The sequence below is a fragment of the Curcuma longa genome, chromosome 8, assembly GCF_044706935.1.
Source record: "Curcuma longa cultivar G26 ecotype Majalengka, Jawa Barat chromosome 8, ITB_CL_G26_1.1, whole genome shotgun sequence".
Taxonomy (NCBI): Eukaryota; Viridiplantae; Streptophyta; class Magnoliopsida; order Zingiberales; family Zingiberaceae; genus Curcuma; species Curcuma longa.
The window spans coordinates 12309071-12321940 of record NC_133868.1 but is presented as its reverse complement, the minus strand read 5'-3'; the positions used below and the strand labels follow the sequence as shown (position 1 = coordinate 12321940).

At 33.4% G+C, this 12870-nt stretch overlaps 1 protein-coding gene across 2 annotated transcripts; it reads right to left on the bottom strand.

Moving 5' to 3' along the window:
• Positions 1 to 4153: 4153 nt before the first annotated feature.
• Positions 4154 to 8304, bottom strand: LOC141833317 (ethylene receptor 2-like). Of its 2 annotated transcripts, XM_074720728.1 has the most exons (4): positions 8008 to 8304; positions 7177 to 7439; positions 5581 to 7071; positions 4154 to 4909 (listed from the first exon to the last, which is right to left on the bottom strand). In XM_074720728.1, the coding sequence occupies exons 2-4, from the start codon at positions 7312 to 7314 to the stop codon at positions 4388 to 4390; spliced, it is 2151 nt and encodes a 716-aa protein (XP_074576829.1). In that variant the 5' UTR covers positions 7315 to 7439; positions 8008 to 8304; the 3' UTR covers positions 4154 to 4387. The 2 variants fall into 2 exon arrangements, with proteins under 2 accessions (XP_074576829.1, XP_074576828.1); XM_074720727.1 differs by having other exon boundaries at positions 5581 to 7439.
• Positions 8305 to 12870: the final 4566 nt, after the last annotated feature.

Sequence of the window (12870 nt, the reverse complement as noted above, 5' to 3'; positions counted from 1 at the left end):
TTTTAATGAATTATTTTTTAAAATATATATAAATGTATTTTAAATTTTAAAAAATAAATTTAACAAATTATATTTATTAATTTAATAAATTATTTTATTAAAATAATTATATTAAAGAATTATTTTATTAAAAAATATATAAATTTATGTTAAATTTTAAAAAATAAAATTAATAAATTATGTTTATTAATTTAAATAAATTATTTTATTAAAATAAAATTAATGAATTATATTTATTTTTATTTTAATGATTTATTTTATTAAAGTAAATTTTTAATGAATTATTTTTTAATTATAAATAAATTTATTTTAAATTTTAAAAAATAAAATTAATGAATTATATTTATTAATTTAATAAATTATTTTATTAAAATAATTATTTTAATGAATTATTTTTTAAAATATATATAAATTTATGTTAAATTTTAAAAAATAAAATTAATAAATGATGTTTATTAATTTAATAAACTATTTTATTAAAATAATTATTTTAATTAAAATTTTAATGAATTATATTTATTAATTTAACAAATTATTTTATTAAAATAATTATTTTAATGAATTATTTTTTAAAATATATATAAATTTATTTTAAATTTAAAAAAATAATTAATGAAATATATTTATTAATTTAATGAATTATTTTATTAAAATAATTATTTTAATAAATTATTTTATTAAAAATATATAAATTTATTTTAAATTTTAAAAAATTATAAATAAATTATATTTATTTTTTATATATTATCAATTTATTATCATTATTAATATTAATATTATTAATTTAATTTAATTTATTTGAATCAAGGGTAAAATAGTAAATATTAAACTGGTTATGTTTTATTCCCTTCAAATAAATAAGTTGAACCAAACAACATTAGACAGTCAAACATGTTTTCTCAAAGTCTTATTTGTCTGTTTCAAGTAATAATCTCATTTGGAGTCAACATTTTTGTTTTGGTCATTCTTCATTTACTAATTTAAAGATAATGTCCCCTTCCTTATTTAATAGTATTAAGATTGAAGATTTTCATTATGAGTTATGTGAATTTGCAAAACACAAAAGAGTTTCTTTCCAATTAACAATAATAGAAGTTCTTCTTCTTTTTATTTAATTCACACTGATACATGGGGCCCCTTTAGAATTCTCAATATTATAAGAGCTTCATGATTTATTTCTTTCATTGATGACTGTACTAGAGTCTCATGAATTTTTCTTCTCAAACTTAAATCTGATGTGACTACTATCCTTCCAAACTTTATTGCCATGATAAATAACCAAGTTGGTGTCAAAGTATAAAGGTTCCGATTTGATAATGTCAAAGATTATTTTAACCAATTTCTTTTATTATATTTTCTACAAGAAGGTATAATTCATGAGTCATCTTGCATACATACTTCTCAACAGAATGACATTGTTGAGAGGAAAAATGGACACTTGCTTGCCACAACTCACGCTATGCTCTTCCAAAACCAAGTTCCAAAATCATATAAGGGGGAAGATGCCCTTACTTAGACTACATTATAAATCGACTATCTTCTAAAGTTTTGGGCAATCAAACTCCTATGCAAGTTCTTTCATAATTTTCTCCTAATATTCGAACCACAAATAATCTCACTCCTCGAGTCTTTGGTTGTCCTGCTTTTGTTCATGTGTCTAACCACAATAGAGTAAATTAGATCTAGGAGCAAATCAAGTGTGTGTTTATCGGTTATTTTCCAACACAGAAAGGCTACAAGTGTTATCATCCTACATGAAAATTTTATTTCTCTATTGATGTCACTTTTGAGGAAGGCCAATCATTTTTTTTCTCACTCGTATCTCCAAGGGGAATCTAGTTCTATTGAGGAAGATAAAGAAGAAGATTTATTTTTTCTTGATCTACCCAGCTTAGGGCCTTACTCATCTCAATCAAGATCACCTTCACAGGAGCTGCCCCTACGACAAGAACTATCTCCACAAGAACCTGATCCTATGCAAGTCTAAAACTTAACTCCTACTCTTGAAAATGAGGTATGCACAAATTCAATTTCTTCTCCTATTTCATCTGAAAATGAGTCCCAAACCATTGCCTTTAAAAAAGGATACGAGAGTGTACTAAATATCTAGGATATTCATTTGCCAAATTAGTGTCTTTTCACAGATTTTCTCCATCTCATAGAAGTTTCTTAGCAAATTTAAATGTCATTCCAATTCCTAATACCTTATCTGAAGCTTTATCCAATGAGAAGTGGAGAGAATCTATGAGAATAGAGGTGGAAGAACAAAATGTGGGAAATTAAACTGCCACAAAATAAAAGAGTAGTGGGATGCAAATGGGTGTTCACTGTGAAGTACAAGTTAGATGAGTCTCTAGAAAGATGCAAAGCAAGGTTAGTTGCTAAGGGTTGCACACAAATTTATTGAGAGGACTATCATGAAACATTTGCACCGGTGGCTAAGATGAATATAGTAAGACTTCTAGTATCCTTGGCCGCAAATTTCAATAAGAAATTACAACAATTTGACGTAAAGAATGTCTTCATTGCAACGTAGAGGAAAAGATATATATGGAAACTCTATCGGGCTTTGGAGGAGATATCAAAGGAGCATGGTTTGCAAATTGAAAAAGACATTATATGGACTCAAGCAATCTCTAAGAGTTTGGTTTGGCAAATGTATAAACGTGATGCTTAATACCGGATATAAATTGAGTCAAGGTGATCATATATTATTTATCAAACACAACTTCAAGGGGAGTCACTACTCTACTAGTGTATATTGATAACATAATTGTTATTGAGAATGATGAAAAAGAAAAAGAAGCCTATTTGACAAAGGAATTTGAGATCAAAGACCTAGGATGCTTGAAAAACTTCCTTGAGATAGAAGTAGCTTGGTCTCGACAATGTATCTTCATTTCCCAACAAAAATATGTGGTTGTCCTCTTAAAAGAAATTGAAAAATTAGCATGTAAATCCGCTTTAACTCCGATTAATCTCAATCATAAATATAGAGAGGCGAATGATGATAGGGCAGTAGATAAGGAAGGATATCTAAATTGATTGAAAAGCTAATATCTTTAACACACACTTGGCCAAACATTGTCTATGTCATAAGTGTGGTTAGTCAGTTTGTGGATAACCCTAAAGAAGTTCATTTACAAGTTGCAAATCGAATACTCCACTATTTGAAAGCTAATCCAGGAAAAAGAATTTTATTCAAGAAAGATGAGGGGTTGATTCTTGAAGCTTACACTGATGCAAACTGTGCAGGATCTCCAATTGATAGATGTTCCACAAAAGATTTACATGTTCCTAGGTGGTAATCTAATCACGTGGAAGAGTAAGAAACAAAATGTAATAGCTCGACCAAATGCAGAGAGGTTAGAGCTATGACTTAAGGTGTGTGTGAACTACTATGGTTGAAGATCATCCTCGAAGATTTCAAAATAAAATGGGAGGAGCCTATGAGATTATATTGCGACAATAAATCAACTATCAATATTATTCATAATCCAGTACAATATGACATGACAAAGCACATCAAAATTAATACACTTTATAAAAGAAAAATTAAATAACAAATTAATTTGTAGTCCCTATATGTCTATAAAAGAGCAATTTACATATGTGTTTTCAATGTATTTTCAAAGGAATTTAATTGACACAACTTCTTTCAACGATTATATCCAAGTTTGTAATGGATGATATCTATTCACCAACTCAGAAGGAATATTGAAAAAAATAATTATTTTAAGATAGTTATCATCAAAATCTCTTGATATGAAAAATCCGAAAATTCTTTGCTATGAAAAATCTGTTCATTTAAAAATATAATATTTTAATTTATTCTCTTTTATTTTTTTTTTTAATTTTTACATACAATCCATGTACAATGTGATATATATATATATATATTCATTATTATGTAAAAAAGTGAGATTTTCATTCCACATTTCTGGATGTCTATTACTCATGGTCTGACATTGCTAGATGCACACTCAATTGATCGCCTGCAATAGAAAGCCATCTGAGGAGCTCAACTCTGCAATATCCACAGAGCGGTGAACACGAAAAAAGGAAGAAAAAAAATGCCTATATCGGCCTTGGCAAGTGTGATTTATTTACCATAAGGACAAAAGGAAGAATAAAATGCCTATATTGGCCTTGGCAAGTCTGATTTGTTTACCATAGCAGGTATTGGATAACTTGTTATGAAAAAGAAGCTGTATAATAATATGGTTTACCCAGGCTGAATCAAAAACCATTATCTAATTCCTGTATACATGTTTTGAGTGTGCATGCTTGTGTACTGATGCTTGTTACAAAACTCTGTTCAAGAAAAGAAAAAAAAAAAGGATTTGAAGAGGAATGGACCTCACTAGTGCCAAGCTGCATTACCCCTCTATGAATTAAGAAGGACCCTGTACAATTCCTCTCCCATCGACTGTAATGTTATGGGTTTTCTTACCATTCCATTCATTCCAGACTGCAAACACTTATCCCATATATCACCCTCTGCACTTGCAGATAAAGCCACAATCAAAGGCCAAGACCTGCTCCTGAACTTCCTAATTTTTGTTGCAATTTCAAACCCATCCATTTGGGGCATGTGAAGGTCTAACACTATGAGCTGATAGGGTGTGACTGGGGCACCAAATGAGCTAAGGCATTGGGTTCCAGAGCCCACAGATGAGACAGAGCAACCCAGTTTCTCAAGTAGTTTACGAGTCACGGCTCTGTTGGCATTGTCACTCTCAGCTAGCAGAACTCTGAGGCCTTTGAAATTTGGGGTGGAAGATGCAGAATGCAACTCTCTGCCCTCTGGCACTTGTGCCAAATGCTGCAATTGGAATTGGAGAACAAGTGTTATGCTTTCCGTGAGGCCTTGGGAGTTCTTGTGTTCCCAGATATTTCCTTGCATCATCTGCGTATGTAAACAGAATGTTCAATGAGTTGTTCAGGAACTAGCTGTTTATCTTCCGATCTACTGCATGGAAATTAAGGCTAAACTAAGCAGTTATACAGGAGAATATTTTTGAAGATGCGTATGAAAGCCTAGTCAGTCACCTAAGTTTTGACATCCAGTTCAACAGGTAATGGTTGCTTGATGAATAAGTTGGCCACAATGACCAGTATTCTCTGTGCATCAGCATGATAGACGTAAATCTAGTGAAATAGAATCTGGGACGTGGAAAGCCTAGTCAGTCACCTAACTTTTGACATCCAGTTCAAAAGGTAATGGTTGCTTGATGAATAAGTTGGTCACAATGACCAGTATTCTCTGATAATTGTAGAAAGTTCTTCCTTTCAGAAAATTTGTGCAAGGAAATCTAGTCACCAAGCTACATACACCGTCTTTTTAATGTGACCAGCATAGAGCATGAGAAACAACCCAATTAGTTGAGAGATAATTTCAACTCCCTGAAGTCCCTTCCAAAAGATGTTTACGAATACAAGATAAAAATAGACAGAAAATGAAATAACAACTGGGCGTCAATTAATTACCATACAATAACTGTATCCATAACATTAGAAATTGAAATCACTTATTTTGTTAAATGAATTTTGAAACAAAATAAAAAATGTAAAAACTACCTGAACAAGTTTCTTGAACATTCTATAGCTAAGGCCCATCTCCAAACCTCCAGAATCAGCCATCTTAGAGTGTTGAAGTGATGATGATCTATCTAATTTTCTCACTCCAATTTCAAACTTCACATAACCATACCCATCAGAAAAGTTCAATTTCCAAGCAGGCCATTCCTGTTCCTCTTCGTCCATGAGCCCATCATACCCCAGAACCCGAAACAGTAGAGAACCTCCTTTATCATATCCACTCAAAACAGTACCGACCATATACTGTATCACATGAAAAATTCGCTTCTCATCACCAACAACTTGATTGGGCACTTCATTTTCCACTTGAAACCCAAAGTAAACTCCCTTTGAATCACAAAGACATCTTGCAGCAGTAACAACTTCCTTGATCATAGAATGCAGATGGAAAGGTCTCATTACCAAAGATACTCGTTCATTGTTTATTTTAGAAATTTCCATCACATCATTGACCAATGTCGAAACTACACTACCACTTTTTGCGATAGTATCAACAATAAGTCTTTGTTCAGGACTTAACTGTTCTTGTTGCAACATGGACAACAAACCCGAGATGGAATTTATGGGTCTTCTCATTCCCTGGCTCATGGCAACTTGGAATTGATTCCTTGCTTCACTTGCTCTTAAAGTGTTCTGTCTTGCCCGAAGCAGATCTCGATTCTGTTGTGCTAGCTTCTCTCTCATCATCTGTGACTCCTCTAAAACATCAGCATGATAAAGGGCAACAGCAACTTGATCTGCAACCACCTCAACTATCTCTTGTTCCTGATCACTCCAATTCCTTGAAGCATCCCTAGGGACAACAAGAGCAAGTATTGCATATCTTGCTTCAACAACTTCAGGTGTTCCACCTTTGAAATTGGAGGCATTTAGCATTGGCATGCGAATGGCCGCCACTTCTCCAGGATGAACCATGCCTTCACTACTTGCAGAACCCAGTAGAGAGTCAATGCTTAGAATTTTCATGCCCTTAGTCCCTATAATTTCTATTACATCTGGGTCATCAATAGGAAGAGAATGTCTGTACAGGTTAGCAGTGCTTTGTGACCTTAGTTCATGAGTTAGGTGCATCTCCTTTTTATTCTCATCCAGCATCCATACAGCACAATTCTGTAGGCCCAATGTCTTTGACAGCTCAACCATAGTCGTATATAAGATGGTATGCCGGTCCAGTGATTTGCGAATCTCTCGAGTAAGCATTCTGACATGCCAACTAGCCTCTTCCTGTTTCTTCATTAGTACAACTTCCCTGTCTAGTTCCCGTGCTTTTATTCTCAGGTAGTTTTCCCTCACCTTGACCCTCAAGAGCTGAGGTATCAAGGTTAAGAGGGTTATCGCTGTGGCAAATGATACAAGAGCAGTAAAGAATTTGGAAACTGTCAAGCTTAGCATCAGAAGGAACGAGTGGGGCTCATATGTGAACACATTTAACAAATGTGTCAATCCACATAGAACAATAAAGGCACCAAACTGTATGACAATCCATTTGAAGGGGAAGAGATTGGAACATGTGGCAAAGTACAAAAGTTCGAGAGGAATGGAGAAGTAAGCTGAAGCAATCAAAAAGTCACTCACTTTTTGGCACTGGGAAATGCTCTCAACATTCCAAAAGCTGTCCCCATCGCAGTTGCATCGTGGGTATCCTATCTCACTGGCAGATGCAAACAACAGCAGGGAAAAGATCAGCACTCCATGGCACAATGCTCTTAACATTTGAGCTACAACACTGGGTTCATTTCATACGGCTAGAGAGTAGAGACCCCCAAGCTTGTAGGTTGCCCAATAAGAACACTACCAGAAACCTATAGTCCAAGTCTTCCAAGAGTCTTTCTAGATCCCTACAATCAAACGCAAACAAAATTCTAAATAATAGTGGAATAATCGAGACAAACAGACCTAGCCCCGCGTTGATTTAACATATAAGAACCTGGAGAAAATTCTGGACTTTAGGCAATCTTGTCTAAAAGTCTCGATATTTAACTTCAAAAATCTTAGATATCTGTGGTTAGAGAGCATACATAAGATCCTTGTAGTGAAATTTAGATCAAATGAACAGACAGCCTCTAATTGTACGCTAATACCAAGCAAAAAGAGAAGAAAAAGACTTTTTTTATCGTTTCCACAGAGAACCTAGTAACACCATGCTGAGATGATCGATCAAGAGTTCAAAAAGGATAAAAACGGTTTCCCACAAGCACGACAAAAATAAATACTCAAAACCCAAAAAAAGAGATAACAATTTTGTGGCCAAAAAAAAAAAAAAATCAAAACGCAACTATGAGAAAAATTTTATACCTAGGTACAGAAAAGAAAGGGAAGAAGGTAAAATAGCTAAAAGGCAAGACACCCATCAAATCTAAGAAAAACTTAATTCTTTTTACAGATCTGTTACCAAAGAAACCTCACCTTTTCCATTTTGTCCTTCCCAATTCCGCCTGCAGCGGTAAAGATCCAGCAGTTCGGAGCCAACATAATGTCGCCGGCCGACCGTAAACCCCCCTAGCAGCAAGCGAGAGCGAGGGCCTCCGCCTTTAAGAGTAAGACTACCATCTCCAGTCCAGCACCCTTGCAAAACCAATTTCGGAAGGCTGCTTCACACCATCACCATTCACAGCCAGGAGCCGCAGCCCCCCGGGAGGGGAAAGGGCAAGCCAGCCCTGCCGTCAGTCTCTCTCCACGTCACTTGCTCCCGCATTCCGATGACTGAAGGCGAAGGCGAAGGCGTTCGGAAAGAGGAAGAGGAGATGAGAAAGTAGGAAACAAGAGCGGGGGCGTCCGAGAGCAAGGGGCTGCCTTCTGCTATTCGCACCCCACCACTCTCTCATTTCTACTCTCGCAACCCCCGCAGCGGAGCGAAGAAAGCCCAGTTTCGACGGTTCCGGTTCGCCTCGTCCTTCCATCCAACGAACAAGATTTGAAAGTTCCCATCCGAACCGCTGCAGCTGCGGATTACACGGCTAGTACCCACCGTCGAAAACGAAAGGCAGCTAACCTTTCAATTTGCTCCTTAATGACTCACTAAACCCAACAGGTCAAATATAACCGTAATCGAGATTTGCAAAAATTAGAGAAAACGAAATACAATTAGCAAAAAGAGGGGTGGTAATAACAACAAGTACGGCGTGCAGACACCAAACTCTTCACTTGCAGCGCGTTTAGCCTGTTAATTAATAAATATATCCTGTTTTTCCCCTATATCTTAAATTGCCCCCCTTTTTTAGAAAAAACGTAATAAATAAAAAAAGAAGAAGAGGATTTTAAGATTTCTTAAAGTTGGAGTGAAATGAACCTGGACGCCCTCGGGCCCTGCCACTGGCCCCACCACTGCGATCTTTTCAACGGACGAAACCTCCAGTCGCGAGGACTACTGTTTATTTATTATTTTTATTTATTTATTTACCGCCATGTTGGAATTCGCTGCGGGTCCCATTTTTTTTTTTCCCTTCATTCCGCCGAGTCGGAAAAAAAAACCGATAAAATTGATAAGGGGTCTGGAATTGGAACTAGAGCCGTTTGAACGAGCTAATCTATGGTGGGACGGATCAAACCATAGTGGATCCATCATATGATGGGGTGGGACGGGCCAACTACCAATTGGACAGATTGCAAAATCTCCAACCCAATCCAATTCAAGACGGGCCACGGGTTAGACAGACCAATCTGTGAGCCTGTTAAAAAAATATAAAAAATTTTAAAAATTTTAAATTTAAATTTTAATTTAAACTGATGAAATTGAAAATTTTAAGTTTGAATTATAATTTTTAAGTTTGAATTGTAATTTAAATGAATCAAACCCACTAATTCATTAAATTTTCTACTTTAATTTTAAATTTTAAAATAAATAAATAAACTTTCTCAACCTGCGGGCCAACCCAAATCCGTCGCGGACCAATCCATGCGGGTCATGGGTCTAGGCGAGCTAACATATCTGAACTCATCTTAAAATGGGTTGATAAAATTTTAACTCAATCCACCTAAATTATTTGTGGGACGGACTAATTTGACGGACCTCATTCAAATTGACGGCCATAATTGGAACTGAATTCCTAAATGCAACAGAACTTTTTATATTTTAATAAATTGAATATAAATTTGTAGTTTTACTTTTAACTTTTTAATAAAACTCATAAATTAGTTTAATAGATTATATAGAAATCTTATAGTTTTGAACAATAAAACTATTTGTATTTAAATATTTTAGTTATTTGAGCTAAAAACAATGAGGTGGTCTTTAAGTTTGCAGTACAATGATTCGGAATTCAACTAGGGTCTAGGGTAGATTTTACCATGTAAAAAATATATATATAAGTAGCGCTGACGTTAATCGGTCGCTATTTCTAAATAATGATCGATTATTCTCATCATTAAACAATTGATCATTGATGTCATTTAATGACAGAATTAAACTATTGTCGCTAATATTAACGTCGAAATTAAATATCCATCGTTAATATTAATGATGAAATTAAACTTTCTTTGCTAAAATCGTAAGTAAAATTTACTATTCTATCTCAGATCTAGCGATAAAAGTTTAATTCCGTCGCTAATATTAATGATGATAGTTTAATTCCGATGCTAATTAATATTAGCGACAGAATTAAATATCCATCGTTAAGTAATTTAATTCTGTCATTAATTAACGACAGAATTATAATAACCATCGTTAATTAACGATGAATATTTAATATTCCGTCATTAATTAGCAATGGATGTTTAATATTCCATCGCTACTTAGCGAAGATATTAAATATCCGTCACTAAATTTCTTTAAAATTTTAGCAGGACTTTTTCATTTTCATATTTTTCCTGTTTACATTTACATAACCAAACAACACGCCATCACAAACGATGATTTTCACAATACATTCACATTCACACTCACAACACAACATATTCAATTCAACATATTCACATCACAATCTAATTAACACAAATACAAACAATATAATTGTATCAAAATCCACAACTCATTCACAAAATCACATATTCACAAACAACATAACATACAGTAAAAATGTACATATCAAAACCAATCTAATAAGTTTTCAACTTCAATCCCAACATATCAAATCCAATATAACAAAGATCCAACAAAAATGAATATTTCAAATTTAACTACTAACATATGAATCTAATAAATCCAAATATATTACCAACGATAATAAAACCTTCTAATGAACACATCAACTCCCACTCCAAAACTAGCTAGTAGTATCCAATCCTACAGAAAGCATAATAAGATAGGTTATTAATAAAACAAAGAAAAATTACATCATTACAATTATAACTAGTAAATTGACATTAAAATAAATTGAAGACTATAATAAAAATGATTAGCCAAACAATTATTTTACACACCAAATGTTAGTTTGAATATTTGTTGATGGTGATATATAGAATATATCATTATCTAAAATTTTCCTAAAAGATGCAATATAATTAAAGATGCATCTATTATGAAAATTAATAGATCTATTTTGCATGTTCATGAGTGATAAAAAAAGAAAAGTTAAATGTCAACACACCTCTCAGTCAGCTACTGATCAGTATCATGAGGGTCTTGAGTCTCTTGAGAGTCAAAACCATGTGACGTTTGACTTATTCGAGCCATGAATTCTTGTATTTCCAGCCCAATTTGCTTGTATCTCATTTGAGCTTATCGAGACTCTTGAAATTCTTACTCTAATATGGAGAGTCGATTCTTTAATTCTTGATTTTTCTTGCTCTAAGGCTTCTACTCTAGTAGATGATCTGTTTGGGATGACCCCCTGGCCTAGGGGCGATCACACGATTAGATACGACTCTCTCCTGACCCAAGACCATAGAGGGTGGAGGTCTTTTTTCTTCCATCGACCACATCATAATAAATCTCATTTACTCGGTTAGTGGATAGAGTCTACGTTACACTTCCCTCTGTATTAGGCTAAGTTGCCTGTGCAACTCTAGTAGTCATTTTATCTTATTTTTAAAAAAATTATATTAGATATACAATTAGAAAAGTTAATCATTGTTAACGATTAAAGATGATATTCAAGTTTGAATTCTTACATCTAATGCTTTCGATTGACGATCGACAAATGTGTCATTCTTTGACTTGTGTATCATGGTAAATACTTCTCAATAAGTAGGAGGTCGCTGTAGTTCATTTTTCTTGAATATTAAATAATACAGTTAAATCAAAATAAATTTATTGATAATTAAATAATTCTTATATGAATTTATTAATTGTAAACTCACCAAGTCTATGGTATGCTCTATGACGATCGGGACCTAGCTGTATGCTTTGTGGATCCGGTGCCAGGACCAGCTAGCTCAGTGTTTTTGTTGGCTTGAGCTGTGACTGAATTTGACTGCCATCTTTCTGTAGCCTAAATGGCTTGCCATGCAGTTCAAACATCATCTAGTATAAAAGATGATCTTGTTTTCTTTATTCTACATTTATATAACAGATCTTTATAGAGTTTGACACAAGCATTGTTCTACATTTCTTTAATTATAAATATTAGTCATATGTTATAAATAAAAAATAGATGAATTAGATATTACTAATAACACCAATATTTATCAACCCACAACACAGTTTGGCCACTGGGTGCTGTTGCTTGATTTGACATATCTATATATGCACAATAACATTATAATACGAACACATTGGAAATAATCATCAAATTAGAATAATAATGCCTAATATACTATAACTAGTGAGATCTACATGTAAAAAATAAATATTTTTAACTTGTTCTGAAATGGTGAACAATAATGTTAATATTTAATTATCGATACAATCTAAATTATTAACATTAACATTGTTTAGGTCATCCTCACTAGACTCAGTTAGTTCAACAAGCTACTCACTATTGGACTTCTCTTTATCATCTATCTCATTGTAAGGTACATTAACATCTACAAGTAATTGAGATGTTGATCGAATTTGAGAATCTACTAAATGTATCTCCACTTCTTCATTTTGAAATCTATCATGGTGTTGGCCGTGATGGAGTTCAGTATTTCTAAGGTTGAGTGAGTCTTTGTTTGACAAACTACTAATCATTCACTAGCTCTTCTTCAAGATAGAAAACCTAGCCTACTTGAACTATAAAAATGAAAGGTTCAAATTTGTTGAACCTTTTGTTTGTATTAATCTCAACAAAATTATAGTTTAATTAAATGTATTCTAATACCTATTCTTGAAGTTGGATCATACCAAGAATATTTGAATAACACACCTTTTAATGAGTAAAGCAGGATATTCAACCTCTAGATTTCTTC

What these genes read in the sequence shown, in the direction of transcription:
- LOC141833317 (XM_074720727.1), bottom strand. Translation starts at nt 7,314, where the DNA reads ATGTTAAGAGCATTGTGCCATGGAGTGCTGATCTTTTCCCTGCTGTTG. An exon ending in TGTTCAAGAAACTTGTTCAG is followed by an intron (nt 4,910 to 5,580) that starts GTAGTTTTTACA and finishes TTACATACGCAG; the next exon opens with ATGATGCAAGGAAATATCTG.